The 21,044-nt window shown below is 59.3% G+C and overlaps 1 protein-coding gene across 1 annotated transcript; it reads left to right on the top strand.

Annotated features, from left to right (window-relative positions):
• Positions 1–11,139: 11,139 nt before the first annotated feature.
• Positions 11,140–12,503, top strand: HAND1 (heart and neural crest derivatives expressed 1). Its single transcript, XM_048057326.2, has 2 exons — positions 11,140–11,830; positions 12,240–12,503. The coding sequence occupies exons 1-2, from the start codon at positions 11,327–11,329 to the stop codon at positions 12,342–12,344; spliced, it is 609 nt and encodes a 202-aa protein (XP_047913283.1). The 5' UTR covers positions 11,140–11,326; the 3' UTR covers positions 12,345–12,503.
• The last annotated feature ends 8,541 nt before the right edge of the window (positions 12,504–21,044 follow it).

Below are 21,044 nucleotides of genomic sequence, written 5' to 3'. Positions count from 1 at the left end.
CTGTCCTGGCCCTTATCAGGAGAGCGTTCAGCATGCGATTAACCGAAGACTTCATTAATACCGCTGCAGCTGGGACTGCTCAGGGGCTTAACCTGAAGCATGTGCTTCTCCAGCCGAGGTCTCCATGCGCTCCATGCACATCTGGCTACCGCCCGCCTCTTCCAGACCTTTCTTCTCTCCGCGGGTTATCTAAAGGGGAAGGAAGCCTGAAAGCTGACTGTCCTCCAGGGCCGCGTTCATTCCTCGGCGCTCCCAGGGGAGGATTTGGCAGTAAGGAGCGTCGTATAAAGGAATGTCCCCTGATGGACGGGGCTTAATGGGACACCTCGGCACGCACCGCCCGGCAGAGCGGCCGGGGGCACAAAACCCCGACCCCGTCCCCAGTAGCATCCCCACACCCTGCAAGCCCCAGCAGGCTCCCCGGCCTGTTTTGGTTGGTGAGGAGAGGGGATGCTTGGGGTGGGAGGATGCAGGAGGATGTTTGAGGATGAGGGAGGATGCAGGAGGATGCCCATGCTCACGCTCAGGGCAGACGCTCTCCCACCAGACACCTCTGCACAAGCATCGGTACCTCTGGATGCACAGGCTCTGCAGACTCCAAACGCGGAGAAATGTTTGACAGAGCAGCATACGTATTCCAAACATCGTTTGATTCATGTTTTAAAGTCCCACTTGCAAGCATACTTCCACAGCTTGGACATCAATCACTGCAAATATGTTCTTATAAACAAAGCAATACAGACTGACTGTCTCTTCCACCCCTACCATATGCAGGTCACTGGGCAGCACCCCGAGGAGAGGCTTTTTCCAGCACATCTGAGCCTGCCCCTGGCAGCAGCCACCACAGGTAGCTTGGGAAAAAGCAATGGGAAACCTATTAGCGGTGACATGCTATCACCTAAGGGCCTGGTAGTCCAAAACAAGGCAGCTGAGTCCTCCACTGCTGCCCTGAGGATGACATGGTGCAGATGGGTGGCTGTCCTCCCAGTGACCAGCGTCCCTTCAGCTCCTCACCTCCGTCACTCAGTTCCCCCAAAACACACACCGGGCAGGGATGGGGATGCCACAGCAAGGACGGAGCATTTCCCAGCACCCAGGGTTTCCCCGTGCAGCTGCATGCTTGTATGGTTACCGAGAGCAGGAGCATCATTTCATTTCATTCTTCAGCCCTCGAGGTCTGATCGATGCATCTAATGCCTGGTCACTAAGAAATTCCTGCTCCAGACCTGTGGATTTTGAAGCCTTTACAAACCAAACCTCCTCTGCTTAGGGCACTCTGTGAAGCGCAGGATCCCGCCGGTAGGCAACTCTCCCCCTCCTCAGCCTTCTGTTTAGGAAAAATAAATAGGAAAGAATCCAGCAGCGGCGCTTTCCTTCTGCTGTGCGAGATGGATCGGCGCTCACAACCGCAGAAAAAAACATCCCAACGTGATCCAGCCCAGCACTTTGTCCTGAAATGCTCTGCTACGTATAAATAAATGGCTCCTCTGGAGCAGGGTGACACATTCCAGCTCCAGACAGTGACACTGACGGATGTAATCAGCCTGGAAGTTTAACGGGAACATGGCGCTGGTGGAGCCGGCAAAGGGAAATTTATGGGGGATTTGACAGAGGAAGAGGAAAAACACCGGCATTTGCTGCTCAGGGCGAGGAGGACGGGCCAGCACCCAGCTCGGCGAGGTGTGGTTTGTCAGGGCAGCTTGGGAGCGGGGCTGGCGGCTGCCTCTTGTCCCTCTGTCCCCAGGGCAGAAAAGGGGTCCGGTTCTGACTGTTGGTCATGAAACAACGTCTAGGAAACCAGCCGGTGCCCCAGCTCTCCATTTCAGACACGTATATTCGGGATTTTCCTCCCCCGGCCTCGCACTGCAGCCCTGCGGGCCCTGCAGCATCTCCGCCTGCATCTCGCCTGAGTCAGCGCGGAGCGGCCGCGATGGCCCCAGATAGCAGCGAGGGGCTCGGCCAGAGGGCTGCAGGGGGGCGATTAGCGAGGAGACAGCTCCTGTCTGCTCCCGGGGGGCTGGGGGGAGGCTCGGCCGGCTGGGGGCTGATCTGCTCCGGGGCATTTCCCCATGGGGCGGTGGTGACGGAGGCGTGTGGCCAGCCCCGTCCTGCCAGGCGCCAGGGCAGGAAGGGGGGGAAAAAAATGTCCTTGCTGCTGTAGGGAGATCTGCTGGGCTCATTGTCAGCACGAGAAGAGCTGGAGCTGAGGGGCAAAGAGGAGATTCTTCGCCTGGTGAGGTGTTTTTTCCTCAGCATGGCACGCTCAGCTGCACCGCTCATGAGGTTCCTGCTGCTCCGGGCCCAGAGCGACCGCTCTCCCTAAAAATGTGGTTGGATTTAATGACAGTGACTGTGGGCCTGGTGCAGCCCGTTGGGGCCGGATCCTGCACCCCAGTTTGCCTGCTGGGGCCTTATTCTATACCCAGCAGTTTTACTTCCAGCTGCTGCTCCGGCCTCCAATTCTGTGCTTATTTGGGCCCCTACAAACACATCAGGGAAGTGTGAGTGTGCCGGGGAGCTTTGGGGAAGTTACCTTCATTCGGTGGGGATGTGTGTGAGAGAGGGGGAGAAATGGCTTCCTCGTCCCACATGCCGAATAATAACATCCATATGAAGAAAGCCAAGGACCGAGCAGGGGAAAGGGACCAGCAGAGGCCTTTATCTGGCATAATCAGAGAAAGATCAGCTGCGGCGCGCGAGGGAAACCCGCCGCACACAGGAGACCCAGCCCATCTAAGGTTTCGGCTCTGGTTAATGACACTGTAAATTAGGCCTGTCATCTTCAGAAATGATATTTCTTTCGGTTTCGGCTCAAGAAAACAACAACAACCCTCCGAAAGGGAGATGTGGCAGTGGCAAGGCCTGGCCCCCGGCTCCTCCTGAGCGAGGGGACGCGAGGAGCAGCACCCTTGGACGGGCAGGTTCACCCCCACCCGTGGTGATGGTGTTTGTCTGTGGGTAGGGCAGGGAGCTCGGAGCCATTGGGCTGGGTTTTGGGGAGCTAGCTGCACGACAAACCAAGCTGAAGACCCAGCAGAGAAACATTTATGCCCAAATCAGGGTCTGATGGCACTCACTGGGAGAGCGGCCCTCCAGCTAAGTGAGCTCTTGTCCCTCTGTATTTTAATTTATATATTAATATATTAATATTTTATATATTTATATATATTTATTATATATATGATATTGCTGGTGTTTTAATTGCTGCCTTAGGAATTACTGGGATTTTTTGGGAGTGGATCATTGAAAAACAAGGATTTTACGGAGGGGTCTTGCTGACACCTCCTTGGAAAAAGCTGCTTGTCCTCTGCGGGCTGCCCACGAATCAGGCCCCAAATGCAGCTGCACCCAGAGCCAGGCTCCTGCTGCCCTCTGCCAGTGCTGGCAGCAGCAGGGGAGAAGGCAAAACGCCACCAGTGCCCCTCTCCTCGCCTGGATTCTGTTAAAACATCCCCGGCGAGACAGTGGGTGGGTTTCAGGGCATTTATAGTGTAAAACAAACCTCTTTCTTTCGCCCAAACAAGATGCTTCCTGCAGAAATGGCTTTTTTTTTCTTTTACTTGTTTCTCAAAGGGGAGAACTGGTTTGCACGAAGCTGCCCCAAATGTTTCCAAGCAAAGTTTAACAGAAAACTGGAGTTTCGATTAAAGACATTTTAATGGGGATGGCTTGTTTTCCCTTCACGTTCACTTTCTGGGAAACAAGGAGCCAAAAGCAGAAATATCTTCAGCTCAAAGCGAAGTATTTTGTTTCATTTTTGAGAAGTGTGGGGTGGGGAACATCAGCATTTTTACAGAAGTGTTTTCCTCCCAGTAAGCTAGATTTTAAGCTTTTTTTTTTTTTTTTTTTTTCTCCAGAGCATGTTAGGAGGGCTCAGACACCGACATATAATAAATGTACTCATTATTCTCCACGGCTCTGGATTCACTTTTCCATTCCCAGCACATCCCCAGCTGGGACACCCCAAAAGCCGGGCATGGGGTGCTGGGGTGGCTGCCCGTGGCAGATAACAGCGTCACGTTCGCCACCTCCTCGGGCACCGCACAGGGCCGGCGTGTCTGCAATGCTTCTCCCACGGGGTATTTTGGGAGCGCATTCCAGCGGGATGGGGACGAACCAGGCGGCCGGGGCAGCACCTCCTGCCGCCCCCCCTCCTTATCGTGCGGGTTTGCACCTATAAAAGCCAGGGCGGCGAGGCAGAGGCTTGGGTACAACCAGTGCCCAGCGCAAATTTTCTGTGCCGAAATGTTTTAACCAAAGATACGGTTGCTTTGCAGATCTCCAGATTTTTACTTCTCCCCATTTTTTTTTTAATCATAAGCCCAAACTCAAAGAAACAACAAAACTAACTGACCCCCAGATCCTTCGCCATCTCCTCCCCCCAAGCTTTTCATCCTAAAAAGGAAAATATTTGCAGCCCTGGTCTGATCCCGGCTGCGCTCCTGCTTCTGCCATCTCCCGTTTACGAAATGGGAAAGGAGGGCGGAAAAAAGCACTAAAATTATTTAAAATCCCCAGCCCCCAAATAATTTTCAGTTGTGAAAAAGTCTTAGCAGATGCTTGTTAATTTTTAAAATCATCACAAATGGCAGAAAATGAATCTGGTCTTGAAAAACCAGCCTGCACCACTTGCTGCAGCCTTACAGCAGCCTGGTGGCTGTACAAATCTGGGGACAGCGGGGTCCCTGTGCTCCCCGACCCCCAGCTCCATCCCGGCCCCTCTTCCCCCCTTTCCCTACATCTCACCCTCCAAACCTCAAGTTTCCTTCAGGTTTTCATCTTTGCTCAGATTCATTTCCTGCCTCTGGCTTTCGAGTCTCCCGACCACTTTAATAAATTTGTGGCATCTGCCTTTTCTCCGCTTAACGCAGGGTGCTTCGTCTGCGTTTTTTCCCCCACCACATTTGAAGAGGCGCACGAGCCGCTCACACTCACGGGATAGCAGTGGGGGAAGTGGGCTGTTTGGGCTGATAAAGCCAATTCTTGTTACAGTCGCTGGGAAACTGCACTGTGAGCTGTGGGGATGAGCCAGGCTCCGAAAAGGGCTCGTTTCAGGAGGCATAACACTAGTGCTGGTCCAATGTGGGGGCACTGGTTCCCAAACCATCAGCATCTTCAGCAACTTGATCGTTTGGGGCAGGCGGCTGCAGCTGAGCTGCACAGCCGCGGCAAATCTGCGGATTTTGGTAGGGAGCAGGGCTTGGGGCACCTCGGAGGGGCTGGGCTGCCCGTAGGAAAGCAGCCCCCATGCCCCCAGACAGCGGAGCAGCGACTCCTGCACCAGGGAGAGAGGAGCATCGCCCTGGGGTGTTGTGGGACGGAGGGACATCCACGCTAGTAATGCCCCAAAAGAGAAATTGTTCTTGTTGCTTTGTAGCGCTGGGAAGGCTTAGCCCAGATCGTGGCACCAGGCGCTCTGTGAAGGGACCTGGGATTGCCCCAGGCCACTTTTAGTCCAAAGGCAGTAAAAAACCATGGAGGCTAGGCACGGACAGGAGAGTGGGAAGCCTCAGTCCTCAGAAATGCCCTGTGCCTAGGGGACCGTGGGCAGGGCACCTGGCACCACCAGCAGGGGATGGAGGGCAGACGGAAGGGGAGAAGCATCCCACACCGCAGCCCCTCGCCTTTTTCCGGGTGCGTGCTGGCGAGGCGACCCAAACCTGCGCTCCCGTCAGGACGGAGGGAAAGTTGGAGGCACCAGCCCGGCTCTCACCCACCCGGATCCAGCAGCTTGTCTCCAGCCGTGCCCCAAACCAGATGCTTGAGACGAAGACGCCAGGAGCTGCCTTAATAAGCGATTATGCAATCCTTCTCGCACGGAGGAAATGTCTTTCCCAATCCCCAGCCATTAGCAGTTGGCTTATGCCCTGGAGCATGACATTTTAGAGCCCTTGTAAATTTGCTTCAGGAGTGGAAAGAGTACGGAGGAGGGGCGGGCGCTGGTTTTTGTCAGGGACCTGCACCAGCCCGGGGCTCCTCGCCGCCTCTCCCTGCAGCCGGGGAGATGCCACCGCGGGGCGGCCCCAAACCCACTCGGGCAGCCCCAAACCCAGCGGGGCGGCCCCAAACCCACCGTGCAGCACCTCCTGCAGCCGGCCCCGGGGCTCGGCGAGGTCTCAGCGGGGAATTTGGGTGGGAAGCAGAGGATTTAGGGCAGCAGCACGGCTCCCGCTTCGTTGCTCAGGTTCCTTCTGGATGAGGACAGGCCGCTCGGGGCTGACCAGAGTGGCTCTCCATGCGCGTGGGTTACCTGCGCTGCGACCTGGCGCTCACAGATCCTTTTGTCCATATTTTTCAACTGCGTGCCCGTAACAGGTAATGGAATATAAAGAGAAAATTCCCTCTGTGGCAGGTAGAGACCCCTTCCACTGATTTCAGTAGCCGTCAGCTCAGGGAACGGCACTGGTTCGGCGAGACCCGGGGCACCCACGCCAGCTCAGAGCGGTGATTTGGGGGATTTGTAGCTGCCACTACATCCCCCCCCCGCCTATTGTTTGCGTCCAAACGCAACTGCAAATTGACACGGGACGTCTTTGGGGATCGGCCCTGCTCCGTCAGCACAATGAGCCGTTGTTGATACGGCCGCAGCAATTTTCCAGGTTAATTTATGGCCGCCACACCCCATTAGCGGCAATAAATGTGGAGCCCGGTTTTGCCGAAATTGTGAGTTACGATTTTTCAAATAAATACATTTTCCTATAAACCAGCGCTCTGTTTAGTTTGAATGTTCCTCACAGACACATCCATCTACATAAAATACACAGGAGAGGAAGCTGAGCTGTGACTTCGCTCTGATGACATAAAAACTTTTGTAAACACGATGTCATTTACAGTACGCGCGAGGAGAGAGGAAAAAAATAAACGCCGAGCGCCTGGCGCATCCCTGCAGGAGCACATGGAAAATTTAATAATCTTTTTTCCATAAAGCTTTGTTTTCCTTTTGATTTATCCAGACAAGGCAGGGCCTGCTTGGCCATAAATAGATTGTATTTCTCGAGAGGCAATGGTTGCAGTCATCCTTTATGTGGCGGGGAGGGCAGGCGCGGGAGACGTGTATACAGAGGAGATGCCAGGGATAGCTGCTGGGAACAGGGGGGCTCGGGCTCAGCACGCCGCGGCCACCGCAACGGGATGTGCCTGGGGGTGAGGAGCCATGGGGTTTGTCCCCAGATTCCCCCCCCCGTTCCTTTGGCAGGGCTTTGGCAAGCAGCAGCCTGTCCCCACGCTTGCTTAATAGTTTGGGAAGGAAAGGAAAACCCCTCTGGAGTCCTCTCCAGAAGCCTGGGGAGGCCAAGAGCTCCGCGCTGCTGTCACCTCGCTGCAGCAAGCACCCAGGGACAGAATTTGGGGGTAGGAAGGCAGCGGGACGAGGAGGGGCCGTGGCCGTGCCCGTGAGCGCTGGGAGAGCCGTGCTGTGCCCTGCTCCATCCCTCGCCCTGCGCTGGGGAAAGCCCAGCGGCGTGGGCACCTCCCGGCGGCCCCAGCGGTGCCGTTCGCCGTGACAGTGGCAGCGGGGCCGCAAGCAGTAAGTTTGGTGCCGGGGCTGAGGCGGGCAGCGGCTCTGCAAGGGCTGTGCGGTGCTCCGCTGTGATGCTCCCACACCTCGCCCGGGTGCAAGAGGACCCCGTGCCTCCAGCACTCGTCTGCGCACCCAGGCAGGGTTTTGAAGCTGCAGCGCTTGGGGCCAGCCCCGCTCCACCCCATAAACCCCCCTCGGGCAGCAGCCCGCCCTGCCTCAGTTTCCCCAGGCCTTCTGCAGCCGTTCCCCGAGGCCCAGCGGAGCAGCCAGGCTAGGAGGTGCTGAGTGATTATTACTGCGTTATTCCAGGCGAGTGCTATAAATACCCAGGGGCACCTTCAGACACAACCCAGCTGCCCCGGGGACCTGGCTCAGCCCCGCTCCCGGGCGGGGGCTCGGAGGCACGGCTGGGTGCGGAGCTACCCTGGGGCACGGCCTGCCCGGGGGGGGGGGGGCACAACCCCATGGGGAGGGGGGCATCGGGGCCGGATCCTTCCCGGCGGCGCCCCTGCAGGGAGACGCTAGCAGGGAAGACAAGGGGAATATTTTACGGGGCCGCAATGTAAACAGAGCTGGAGCAGAGCCCCTTTTTATGGAGTCCCTGTCCTGCCAGGGCATCTGCCAAGGCCCTGATTTACGCTCCTATTTAGATAAGGGAGCAGGGGAGGGGGGAGCAGAGCTGGCGTCAAAGTCACAGGACACCCCGGGCTGCCGTGCGCCGGGCGCTGATAAGGAGGTGGCCGAGGGTTTGGGGCCGAAGCCGCAGCCCCGTGCGGGGCAGGTGATGGGAGCTGAGCGGGGCGGCTCCTGGGGTGCCGGGGGCTGCAGAGACCCTCGATAACCTCCCCCCGCGGCGATGTGTGGCACTGGCCCCCTTGCCCCTGGCCGGCCACGAGGGCAGGAAGCTTTTCCCCAGGAAGGATTTGAAGGAAAACAGGTGGAGAGAAACCCGGCTCCTCCGCGATGCGAGCCGTAAATCGCCCGATCCGAAATGCTCGGCGTTTCCCCCCAATTGCGAGCGGGGAGACATGAAATTAAAGAAACTCACCAAAAGTTTGAGAAGTGCTAAATTTGGACGCCATGACAAAGGCAGTCTGGTTTGATTTAGAAGGTGTCGGAGTGAAAAGGGCTCCGGTTTTATTATTTTATTAAAACACGAAAGATTAGAACGATTTTCCAAAGGAAAATCAACACGCTGGTCCCACTATTTGCTCAGCTGAGCCCCTCCAAAATGCACAGGGTCCGGGGACCTCTGTTTGGGGGGGATAAAGCAAGATAACGCCCGGGCTGGGGCTGGGCTCACTTCCCTCTGGTGCTGCCGGGCCGAGGCGATGCTGTAACGCCCCGGCCCCAGCAGGACGCGGTTGTCAGCAGGCTGTGCAGCGCCGGGCTCTGGTTACGGGAGGTTTTTGGGGGGGTGCTTTGCAGGGATGGGGTTGGGTGGGGTTGGGTGGCTTGCTGAATCGGGGCTTTTGGGGCTGGGGAGAGGCTCGGCGAGGAGGCTGGGGATTGCCAGAGGGATCTGGGCACCGTAGGCGATGCTGTGCCCGCACCCTGCGGCTCTCCCTTGCAGGCACCGGCACCCCGCGGCTCCACGCAGGGCTCGGGGATCCCACCCAGAGCCCGGTTTGGGAAGGAATGGGGAGCTGGGGGGGGACACAATGACCTACCCAAGGCCCGACTCCAACGGCGGAATAATCGCTAGCAAATGTTTGCAGGGCGCTTGTATAAAGTGGGAGGGGAAGGGGGGGGCTTTGCATCATCTAAGAAAAAGCAGGGGGGTGAAGTGGGGCTGAACCAGTTTGCTCCCCCCCCCCAGCCGCTGGGGCCCGGCAGCAGCAGAGACCCCCTCGCACCCTGCCCCGGCTGACCGGGGTGGGGGCTGGCCCCCAGCCTCCTGCCTTTGCAACTCGCCTTGTAACAGCTAACGATGGAAAATCCGAGGCATTTAAGTGGCTCCCGAATCCGCCCGGGAACCGTGATTGAGAGAAGTCAAATAAAATTTGTCATCTTTAAAATGCAGGAGGACGTTAATGGTGTGTTAGCCCGGATGATTAATACAAGCGCCTGCAAACAACCCTCCAACGTTTCCACCCTCCGCTGCAAGATGAATCGCTGCAAAGCGCCGCTAATCGCTAACATACCTCGGGCCCAAAGCCCCTTCCTGCCCCGCCGTGCCGCGATCGCCACCGCAGTGCCCGGGCTGTCCTCACTGGGACAAACTGGGGAAGGAGCAGGGCTCGGTCCCAGTGTCACCCGGCCGGGCTGGGACCTGGATGCCGTCACCCCAGCAGCCGTCACCCGTGGGTGCAGGGGGGAGCAGGATAATGGCCCCAGCAGGGCCCCATGCTGGGCTCAGGTTTGGGGCTGCAGCGAGTACAGGTTCCCAGCCCCAGCGGGACCCTCCTGGGACAAACTGGGACAGGGTAACACAGGGCACGTCCCCACGCACCCACTGCCCTCTCGTGAATACGTTTGCATGCACAGTATAACTTGTACATATTTATATAGGTCTGTGCACAGTGGCTGCACGGCTGCACACGTGTGTGTATGTGCAAGGCCTGCACAGCGCGTGTGCACGTGCACAGAACACACGGGCGTGCGTGCAGCCTGGGGGGGGGGGGGTGCAGCACCCTGACCGTGGGTGCACGCCGTCGAGGTGTTCCCGCAGCCCGTGCCCGTGCCGGTCGTGCTGCGTGCACGCCGCAGCGAGGCGTGCGGCACCTCCGGCTCGAGATGTGGGGGTCTTTGTGTGAGCTGCGCGTGTGCGGCGGCCCCGTGTGTGTGCAGCGTGCGTTAGTGCAACACAGCTGTGTGCTGCACACGCGTGTGCAACGTGCCCCGAGCAATCGGAGCCCACCCGATGCGCCCGGCCTATGCACACCCAACCGGGCTCCCCGCGGCGCCTTCCCCCCGCTCCCCGACGTGCTCCCAGCACCCTTGGCCCTCCGGGTGCTGCCGTGCCCTGGCCGCACCGCACCGCGCTCCTGTGGGGTCTCCCCCGCGTGGGTCCGGGCCCCTGCCCCGGGACTGCGGCTCCTGGGAAGCAAAAAGCACCGGGAGCTCCGCGGCCCCCGGGGGCTCTCCTGCCCCGGCCGTCGGGGATGCGGCACCCGCGGCTCCCCCCGCAGCCGCCCCTCGCCCCCCGACGGGGGCTGCGCTCCGGGGGAGGGGGGCTCGGGCACCCCCGCAACCGGCTGCGGGGAAGCGGAGGGGATCGACTGGCGACGGGGCAGGGGCTGGGGTCCCCCCTCGGGTCACTCCTCGCCCCCTTCTCCCCGCAGGCAGGGAGCAAGCGGGAGGAGGAAGCGAGCGGCGGAGGTGCGAGCCCAAATGAACGGAGCCGGGAGCGCGGCGCACGCCCCCCTCCGCCGCCCCGCTCCCCCCGGGGCCCCCGAGCATCCTCCCCTGCCCATTGGCTCCGCGGCGGGGGGGGGAGCCCCGGAGGCCCCCCGGCCCTATATAAAGGCAAGGCTGGGGAGGCTCCAGAAGGGGTTAAAAAAAAAAAAAAAAAAAAAAAAAAGAGCCAACAACGAAACAACCCAAACCCCAAAGCCAGCCGCCGCCGCCGCCGCCGCAGCCCCACGGAGGAGCGTCCCGTCGTCGTCGTCGACCTCGTCCTCGTCCCCATCCCTGTCCCCATCCTTATCCCCATCCCCGTCCCCATCCTTATCCCCATCCCCGTCCCCATCCCCGTCCCCACCCCGTCCCCCTCCCCGCCGCCCCCAGCCGGGCAGCGCTCCCCGGGCGGCCCCCGCGGCCATGGTGCGGTGCTGAGCGCGGCCCCCGGGGCCAGCGGGGCGGACCATGAACCTGGTGGGGGGCTACCAGCACCACCACCACCACCACCACCACCACATGCTGCACGACCCCTTCCTCTTCGGGCCGGCGGCGCGGTGCCACCAGGAGCGCACCTACTTCCCCGGCTGGGTGCTCAGCCCGGCCGAGGTGGCCCCCGAGCTCCCCGGGCAGAGCCCTAGCTACGGCCCCGCCGAGTACGGCCCGGCCGGCCAGGGGAGGCTGGAGGCTCTCAGCGGTCGCCTGGGTCGAAGGAAAGGGGTCGGGGGGCCCAAAAAGGAGAGGAGGAGGACGGAGAGCATCAACAGCGCCTTCGCCGAGCTCCGCGAGTGCATCCCCAACGTGCCCGCCGACACCAAGCTCTCCAAGATCAAGACGCTGCGCCTGGCCACCAGCTACATCGCCTACCTGATGGAGGTGCTGGCCAAGGACAGCCAGCCCGGGGACACCGAGGGCTTCAAAGCCGAGCTGAAGAAGGCCGACGGCCGGGACAACAAGAGGAAACGGGAGACGGTAAGCGGGGGGCCCGGGCCCCTTCCCCTGCGCTGCCCGGCCCCGCTGCCCAGCGCCCCGCCGGGCCTGGGGGAACGCCCTGCCGGAGACTTTGCTTTTTTTTTTTTGCCCCTTTTTTCCCCTTGGAAAAAAAAAAAAAAGAAATAAAAAAGCGGGGGGCCCTCGGCGGAGGAAAGGCCGCCCCGACGGCTCCGGGGCTGCGGTCCCGGCTCTGGGGCGCTTTCCCCGAGGGATTTGGGGCGGGCGGGCGGGGGGCGCCTCCTCCTGCCCCTGTCCCGGCTGCTCCTCGGGGGGAGCCGCGGGTCTCCCCGCTGCAGAGGGCCGGGGGAAAAAGCCAAAAAAAAAAAAAAAAAGCGCCCCGCTCCGCTCCTCACCGCTCTTTTCTCCCCGTCTCCCCTCCCTCCCGCAGCAGCCCGAGGTCTACTCCTCGCAGCCCTTGGGCCACGGCGAGAAGAAGCTGAAGGGCCGCACGGGCTGGCCCCAGCAGGTCTGGGCTCTGGAACTGAACCCCTGAGCGCCGCTCCATGGCCGACCCCTGCCCGGCCCGGCTCGGCTCGGCCCGGCCCGGAGCGCGGCGGCTCCCCCGGGCACGGGCAGCGGGGCCCCGCCGGGACGCGAGCGAGGGCCGGATCCTGCCCGCCCCGTCGGCGGCCGGGCTCAATCCCCCTCATCCCGTCGCCTTCTTTCCTTCCTTCCTTCCTTCCCCGAGCCGGGCCGGGCCGGGCCGGTGCCACTCGGTCGCTGCTGTAAAGCCCCGAGCCGCGTGGCTGCGTTGAAACTACCTAGAGGTGCATTTGGGACCGCTCCTGGGCCGGGTTTTCTACCTCAGCTCTGCACGACCACTTCCCGAGGGACCGGGCGCGCCGCAGCACGTATTTAAAAAACTGACTGCTTCGAAACCAGCCGCAAAAGCAAACGAATAAAAACGTAAACTTCATGCAAACGGCCTCGGCTCCGGCCTCCTCTCCTTCCCCGCCGCGCGAAGAGCCGCGGCCCTGCGGCCGAGGTGGTGCTGGAAGGGGCAGGGGCAGGGGCAGGAAGGGGCAGGGGGGCCGCAGGGCCCTGGGCAGTGCGGGGGCTCCCAGCCGGGCCCCCCACCTCCAGCCCGTGGAGCTGAGCGGTTCTGCGGGGTTGCGGCTGGGCCTTCAGTCAGAGCGCTGCCGTGGGGTCGAGCCGCGCTAAGGGCTTGCCCCCGCTGCGGCTCGGCCGGGATCCTCTGCACGTCTCCTTCGGGACTGTTCGTGTGTGCGAGTTTGTGTGGGAACGTTTTGTGTCAAGGCTGAAATGTCCGGAGGGGGAGCGCAGCCACGGGGATGGAGCTGGACCCCGGCAGCGCTCGGCTCTCTGCCCGGGTGCTGAAGGGCGGCCGGGGGCAGTGGATCTCTTGCTGCCTTCTGCTCGCCCCAGGAGCTGGCCGGGTCCTGCAGCCACCGACCTGCGGCCTGCCCCTGCCCTGCCCTGCAGCCCCTTCCCTCCTGAGCCAGCCCCGACCCGCGTTCATCCTGGGGAAGGACGGCAGGATGAGGCCTCTGCGCGGGCCGGACGGAGCCCGTTTCCTTGCAGCACAGGCACCGACTCCCCGGCCCCGTGCAGGACCCTGCTCTCACCGGGAGAACCCAGGCCCCGCTCCCCCTGCGTGGCTCCGGCACCGGCAGCGCTGCAGCAGAGGGAGCGATCCCTGCAGGCGCTGCCTCGGACGTGTTTTGGAAGCTGCAGTGTCCCCTCCTCGCTGTCCCAACGCGACAGACGCAGCCAGCCGCAGACGCACCGATGCTCACGCAACCCCAAATCATCCCCGTGCAGCTCTTTTGCTTCTCAGGCATAAATTTTTAATAATCCGTAATAATTAAAGCTGAATCCTCGTTCCTTTATTCTGTGCGGCGGCTTTGTTACTGAGGACTTGCTGCCACGACGTGCGCACAGGGGCTCAGGGCCGGATCCTGCATCCCCAGCCCGGCCCTGCTGCCGTTCCTGGAGATGCTGGGATCAACCCTAACGCTCGTCAGGCTGCTCAGGGCAAAGAACGCTAGGATAGGGAAGAGTCGTAAATTAATTGTAAGGCTAATATGAGCTGGGAGTGTTCACTTTTCTATTAGAAAACAAGCTTTTGTTTGTGACTAACGGCATATTAATAACGATGCGATGTCCGTAAAGCAGGGACGTGCCTGTTGGGGTGTGTGCGCAGCCACCAAACGGCACCAGCTCCCTCCCGGAGGAGCAGCGCAGGTTTTAGAAGCACTTTGTGCGTACGAACACACACGTACGGACATGCAGCCGCTGGGGGCTGGCACAATTAAAGCTCGCTGAGCATCCCGGCTGCGTGCATCAGCCTTGCCTTGCTCCCGAGCCTCCCCAGCCCCACTCCGCGGCTGTTTCCTCATCTCCTCCACCGAGGCCGAGAGGAAAGCTGCCTCTCGGAGCGGAGCAACCCGCCCGCGGGGGTGGTTTTTTTTCATTCGGGCTGTAAAAAGTTTAGCACGGCACCGACTCCACGAGCGAAGCTAGAAGTGGGCCTTTCTAAAAACAAACACGTCTGAGGGAGAACAAAAAAAAGAACATTTACAGCAGATCAGCCCCAAATATCCTATTTTATGGCCAGGTTTCACAATCCCTTAAAGGGCTGGTTTTCTACGGGAACGCTCCCAAACCATCTCCGTAACGCTGCAATCCAGCGCACCGTAAATGCACCCTGCCCAGCCCCTGTTCACACGTGCCTGCTCGCATCCCCCTGTCCATACGGCACCGCTCGGGGCTGCCCCGTGGCATCGGGTGGGACAAAGGGTTAACGGGGTGGGTGCCGGGGCTTGCTCTGCTGTGGAGGGCAGGGGACGTGCACAGGAGCCGGTGTCCTCGGTCCCAGCAGCACGGGATCTGTTGGGAACGTCACTTGCAGCCCGGGGATGCACCGCCCTACCAAAAACCCGTGTTTTTTCTCTTAGGGGTTTCCAGCTTTGCTCCTGGGAAGGGGACAGGCAGCAGAGCGGGGCGGTGCTCTGCCCGCAGCGGGGGGATCACTGCTGCTCTCACCACCCGTTTCTGGTGAGCTGTACCTGCTGGCAGCAAACTTCCTGGAAACGTATTGCCCGTGCAAGCTTCCCTCGCTCCTTTGTGATTTTCCAAGCGAAAATGCTCCATTTCCATTTCCGCAGAGGGTTTCCCTGCCCAGCAAGGGGATTTCCCTGCGAGGCTTGATCAAGTGGTGCTTGAGGGTGGGTGAAAACAAGCACTAAACTTTTCCTGTCCCCTTGTGACACGTTCCTGCCCCAAAGGGAAGCTTTGGATGGGGTGTGTATGCAAGCAGCCCAGTGCCCCGGGGACCACTGAGCTGGGGAAAAGCAAATGGGGATGCCCCAGAGCAGCCTCGGTTTGCTCGGAGAGCAAACCCCACCAGCAGGGAGAGGAGAGCCGGCAGCCTGGGACAGGCAGCAGCTGGTCGCTCCCAGCCGCCCTTCCCTCAGCATCCCCTCTTTTTTCCCCAAAAAAACATTTCCTGAGTGGCAGAAGAACCTCTCACCCACCGGCTCCAAGGCTTTGGCCACCTGGCAGCAAACCTCAGTGGCCAGGAGGTCGCACACCTCCGGCTCGACCCTGCCGTGAACTTGATGCCGTGGGGAAGCGGCAGCCTCCCGGCCCCGGCAGCCTCCCGGGTTGCCCGGGCAGAAGCAGACGCTCGCACGGCTCGCTTGCCCGCGGGGCAGCACCGTACGTGCCGCATCCCCTCCGCTGGAATCCAGCCACCGGGGACGGCGGAGGGGACCCGGCTGCCCCCCCGGCTCCCTGCCCGGCCAAGGGGGCAGGAGCTGGGGGCAGCGGGGCCGGCGCACGCTTCCCACCCCACGCTCTGCACCGCCGGCGTTTGGCGCGTGGAGATTCGGCTCCTCGCGTTCTTTTGCATACTTCTGCCTTCCTGCCACGCCGAGACCCTGCTTGTTGTTGTTGTAGGTATTTATGGGCCTGTTTATCTGATCTCCGGGGAGCCCGGCCTTATCTCTGAAGCAGCGAGGGAAGGGTTACGCTGGACAGCTCGGTAGACAGTATGGAGCCAAATAAAATACCAATCTGACAAAAAAAAAAAAAAAGGAAAAAAAAAAGGAAAGAAACACGCAGCCCCAGCCCAAGCCACTGCTCACCCAGGAGGCAGAGGGGAGCTGGAGCAAAACAGCAAGGTCAGGGGGTGTCGGTGCCCCCGCACGGCTGGGTGCAGGAAGGGAAGGGAAGGGAAGGGAAGGCAGAGGGAGAGGCACTGGGGCTGCCCGGGCACCGGCTGTGGGCTGGGACCCGGCGCAGTGCCTGCTGGCACCCGAAACGGGCGCTGCTCCCAGGCGGGTGGTGCAGCCCCAGGCAAGAAATGCACGGGCACACAGCGCAGGAGAGCTGCACTTCGATGGCACTGAAGGAGGAAAAGAAAAAGGACTTCTCAAGCGCCAGGGGTTTAACCTCCCGGACCGAGGAGCGCTGGGGACGGAGGCAGAGCCGGTCCCCAGCCCCAGCAGGGACTCGCTCAAGGTCGCCCCGAAGGTCACGGCCAGGACCAGGGCGGCTGCGGTGTCACAGGGCCTGACCCCGGGTGGTGACACGGGGCAGGGCTGGGGGCAGCTGGGCTGGGGGTGAGCCCCGTACCCCTGCACCCCCTGGCTGGGGCCAGCGGGAGCCCCAGCTCTGCTCTGCCCGCTGTAAACAGGGGGCACAGCACGGCCAGCACACGCAGGATGGGGCTGGACGGATGTCCCCATGCAGGAGGGGACCCCGTGCCAAGGGGGGTGTCCCCGCTCCCCAGCCTGCACCCCACTAATTACCGGCTCTTAAGGAAGCGCCCGACAGTTTTGGCCACTTAAGGTAGCCCCAGCCCCTCTTGGGAAGGGTAATTGGGCCATAATTTGTTTTCGGTGTCAAGATGGCGTCAAAGATAAGACAAAAATCTCCAGGTTTGGGGGCTAAAGAGACAGGAGAAATCCTGACCCGGGGCCGACCTCGGAGGAATGGCCACAAGCCCCAGTGAGTAACATGGCAGGTGAAAGATTTACGGCCAGGGGAGCTTTTTGATCCTCTCCCAACACTCGGAGCCTCTGAGCCCAGTTGCTGGCTCCCAAGTCAGACTGTCTCCTGCGAGTACCACTCAGGTGGGAAGGTTTGCCGGCCAGCGGAGGGCCCCTCAGTTGCAAAGTTCAGGACGTTTTTCCTCAAATCTCCGTGCCTGGGGAGTCACGTGGTTCTGAGACCCACCTAAAGGGAAGATGCATTTCCAACCCGCAGCTGTAGAAACAGCCTCCAAGCGTGGGAAGACTGCAGCCACAAGGGCAGATAAAGGCTCCCACATTTTTTTTTATTTTTTTTTTAATAAATCTGGCTTTGTACACCTACGGCTGCCCCTATTTAGATCCACTAGCACTGTGATCTGTATTTCTCCATGCAGCTGCTTGGGCTGGAAGAAAAGTGAGAACAATGTGCCCTTGGACACAAGATTGTTCCCAAGAACAACCCTTACAAAGTGGGCACACTCACCCCCAGCACCATGCCCCTACCTCTCCAACACCGACCTTCATTGCTCCGCTCCATGAGGGCCCCTCCTGCAGTGCGGGGTGTTGGGAGAAGTATTTACTTCTCTCACAAGGCTCACGTTGTTGGAGTGGAGTTAGCGCATGTGGTGGAGCAATCCTGTTAGCAAGCATCTTCTCCTGCAGTGACTCTTCGTGGCCGTTTTCCTGCTGCTCTTCTCCCAGAGCATCTCAGCATGGCCCGCAGGTGAAGCTGGATGACACGCGTCACACAGCAGCCCACTCGCGTCCCACACAGCAGCTGGGTTTAAGCTCCAGGATGGAATCTGTTGGGAGCTGGCGCTGTCTCATGGAGGATCAGTGCCGTACAACCAGGCTGGGGGTGAGAAGAGCCGGCACTTCTCTCAGCAGAGCTCCGTGCCATCTCTATAGCTGTGTCTTCCCGGACAAGCTGTCTCTCCTGGTCACTCTGATGCCAAAGTGCAGCGGCACACCTGGAGCTGGCCCTGAGAAGCCGGCAGATCAGTGGGGCCAGGGAGCCAGAGCTGCTGGAGCCCCCGCGGGAAGCTCGGCTTGGTGGGAGGGTGTTCACTGGCTGGGCAGCGGGGCAGGCGGTTACCCAGGTGGCTCGAGCCGAGGGAGCACAAAGCAAGAGGGACCGACGAGGCGGGGAAGGTCCTTGCTTGCAATGCTGCCTTTTGCCTGCTTGTTCTTTCGCATGAGGAATTCAGGTCCTGACCACCCTGAAAGACTTTACAGTAACCAGAGAACCAGGGGAATTTATGGCGTCACCAGTGGCAGAAAGCTGAGGAATTGAGAGGAAAAAGGATTTTTTTTTTCCTTAAACTACAGCTACCTTGACAAAAATCCTCATGGCCCGTAACTGACTTGCAGGAGCAGCTGGGGGAACGCGGGGGTCCAAGCAGCCTGGTTTAAGTGCCTCGGCCAGGAGCTCCTTCCCAAAACAAGAAGCTGGGAGGAGTTATGAACCTAAGCTAGTGCACAAAGTTTGTATTAACCTAAAAATTCCTTCACCTGCTCAACCTTTCCCATTCAATTCCTACTACTTTGGTCCCATGTCTGTTAGAAAGAGCGGAGGGCAGGCTTTGCTCTGAAGGATCATCATCTTGACACAAACTCGTGCCTGGGCTGCTGCATTCAACAACCCACGCTGCAAAACAGCCAGGAACCAAGCCAGCTTTTTTGGGTCAAAACCAAACAATTCCACACGCTTTTAGGCTCCTATTTCTAAGAATGTGGCATAAAGAGGTGGGAAAGTCCTTGCAGAGACACCTTTATTGGCCTGCTTTGAGGAATGCCACTTGGAGCAGATGAACAGCAGGGAGCAATGGGGAAAACAGGGTCATGGAAAAGAGAAAAGAGGATGAGAAGTAGCCTGGTGAAGGACAGTGGCTCCCCCAGCACTGTGCTTTGTTCTAGCCTGTAAGAAAAGGCCAGCGAAGGGCGTTTAATACGTTTTTAATCCCCAGGGAAATGGAGACACAGAGAGCTGAGGTGACTCAAGGCCAGCAGCAGAACACCAAGCACTCGTGAATCCCAGCTTTTTACATGAGGGTCAGGGCTTACGCTCAGTAAACCAGCGGAAATTCCAGGAAGAACAAACAAACTGGTTCTGTTGAGAAGGTGGGTTTGAAAAAACGAGAACGTCAACCCAGGGGGCACAGGGATCCTTCCAGGGCAGACCAGGCAGAGAAGAGCTGAACGGCCCCGTTTTGGGACAGTGGGATCCTGGCTGCCCCCTGTGGCTGGGCAGAGCTGGGAAGGTGCCCGGGCCGTTTCCCTCCATCTCCGTGGACGTGCTGCCCGCTGTTCTCAGGCTCCCTGGTGATCCCGACCTGCGGCAGGAGGAGCAGCGGAGCCATCCACCTACCTGACGCTTCCCTCCTCCCCAGTCTCAGTCGCTGCTTTTCTGTACACGGGCAGTTCTGCTTCCACCTCGGTGCTCTCTGCTGAGGATGCCGCAGCGATCACAGAGTACTTCCTGCAACACGCAAAGGAAGCAGATCTTGGAAAATGTTCCAAAAACAATTAAGTAAAAGCACATTAGGGGGCTTTGAGGTACTTAGGGAAGAAGCCAACAGTGCTTGCAAGGATAAGAGATGTGAAATTGGCTCCAACTCCTGGCAAAGTGAGATTGAGTGCTGGCAGAACTGTGTAGTCATCCCTTATTGGGTACAAGGGAAATAAATTAAAAGAAGGAAAAAAAAAAAAGCTCTGAGGTTCTCCTCTCCACACTCAGCCTGCTCAACCACATCTCTAAAACATAAAACCATTAAATCCACATTCACATTTTTCCCCAGTCCTCTGTGCTGCCCTTTCTGCTGAGGAGCAGAGAACCGAAGCCTGGTTTCCATCAACATTGCGAGGAGGCCGTATGAAGGCTCACGCGGAGAATCGGACATGTTCAATTTCAATCTCCACCAGGGAAAAAAACCCAAACAAGCCATTTTTATGATCTCCCCATCCCACTACAGCATAATCCCTCTTCCGGTATCTGACAAGTATGGCCAGCTCCTCTGCGGGAGCCCATCCTTGGGACAGGAAAATGTCCCCGGTCCCCTAGGCAGCCGCACGGCCGCGGGCTGGGAAGCGCAGGCAGCGAGCACCCAGCACCCAGCTTGCTGAGCTAACACTGCCCTCGCACGGCAGCAGGGAGCGCAGAGGGGGACGTGCGGGTTGGGGCTGATCAAATCAATCTGCTGCTCGTGCGGTTTCTCAGCATAAATGCGTTAAAAAGAGACTGAGCGGATTCCTCTCCGGGATTGAGCATGAAATCTCCTGTGGGTTGCTTGGCGGGGAGCCAGAATGAGATTAAGCGACATTATCTGTCTGTCTATACAAATCACAGATTCACCGGCAGTTTGTTTCTATCACTGCAGTTTCCAGTATACTCTCTCTTGCTAAAGATGGCACCTGCACAACTGCTGCTTAGTTGTTCTCCTTCAGCCCTTCTGCCTCTCCTCCCTGCACAAGATACCTCATGGTGCTGGCAGGAGAACCCACGCTCACCTGTTTGGGAATGCAAATCACGCAGCTTTTCCCTTTCCACCGGGGTATGCTGCCCTCGTCCTCACCGAAGACCTTTCCCTGCTACCTCCTAGAAAAGCTTGGCAACATGCAAGGGATGCCCTGTGAAGCGATCTGCCCTTGCTCCTCGTGCTGGGGTGCCTGCCTGTGCCACCTCTGGTCTTGCCTTCAGCTGTGAGCTCCCCAAGACAGGGACAACACTGGCAGCACGCTGCCTCACACAAAAAGATCCCAGTTCTTTGCTAAGGCCTCCAGACACGTCCGCAAACTCAGACAGTGAGGACACTGGGATGTTTCTGGTGTGCCAACTCAGTCTCTCCCACCTCTCCAATACATCGAGGTCTGTCTTTAGCCAAGAGATTAGACTCAGACATAATTACCGATCGCTGTTTCTCACAGCAGAGTGAGAAACATCAACACAATTTGACTCAGTTCTCTAAGGTTGCTCCCCAAGAATTCTCACCTCCTCACTGCTGAAAGCTAACACCCTGGATGTAGGGCAGGGGGGACCAAACGCCTGCCGCGGGCACCGCTGGCAGTACGACCAGACACGTTCCGCATGGCTGGAAGCCACCAGCAGCAAACAGAACAGCAGCAGCACAAGCTGCCACCCTCCTCCCCGTGGGCATTTCACTGAATCAAACAATGAGGAGCGCACAGGTCAGCTGGCT

Source organism: Anser cygnoides, chromosome 14 (genome assembly GCF_040182565.1).
Source record: "Anser cygnoides isolate HZ-2024a breed goose chromosome 14, Taihu_goose_T2T_genome, whole genome shotgun sequence".
NCBI lineage: Eukaryota > Metazoa > Chordata > Aves > Anseriformes > Anatidae > Anser > Anser cygnoides.
The sequence above is the reverse complement of the archived record's forward strand: the minus strand, read 5'-3'. Positions and strand labels throughout refer to the sequence as shown.

What these genes read in the sequence shown, in the direction of transcription:
- HAND1 (XM_048057326.2), top strand. Translation starts at nt 11,327, where the DNA reads ATGAACCTGGTGGGGGGCTACCAGCACCACCACCACCACCACCACCAC. An exon ending in ACAAGAGGAAACGGGAGACG is followed by an intron (nt 11,831 to 12,239) that starts GTAAGCGGGGGG and finishes TCCCTCCCGCAG; the next exon opens with CAGCCCGAGGTCTACTCCTC.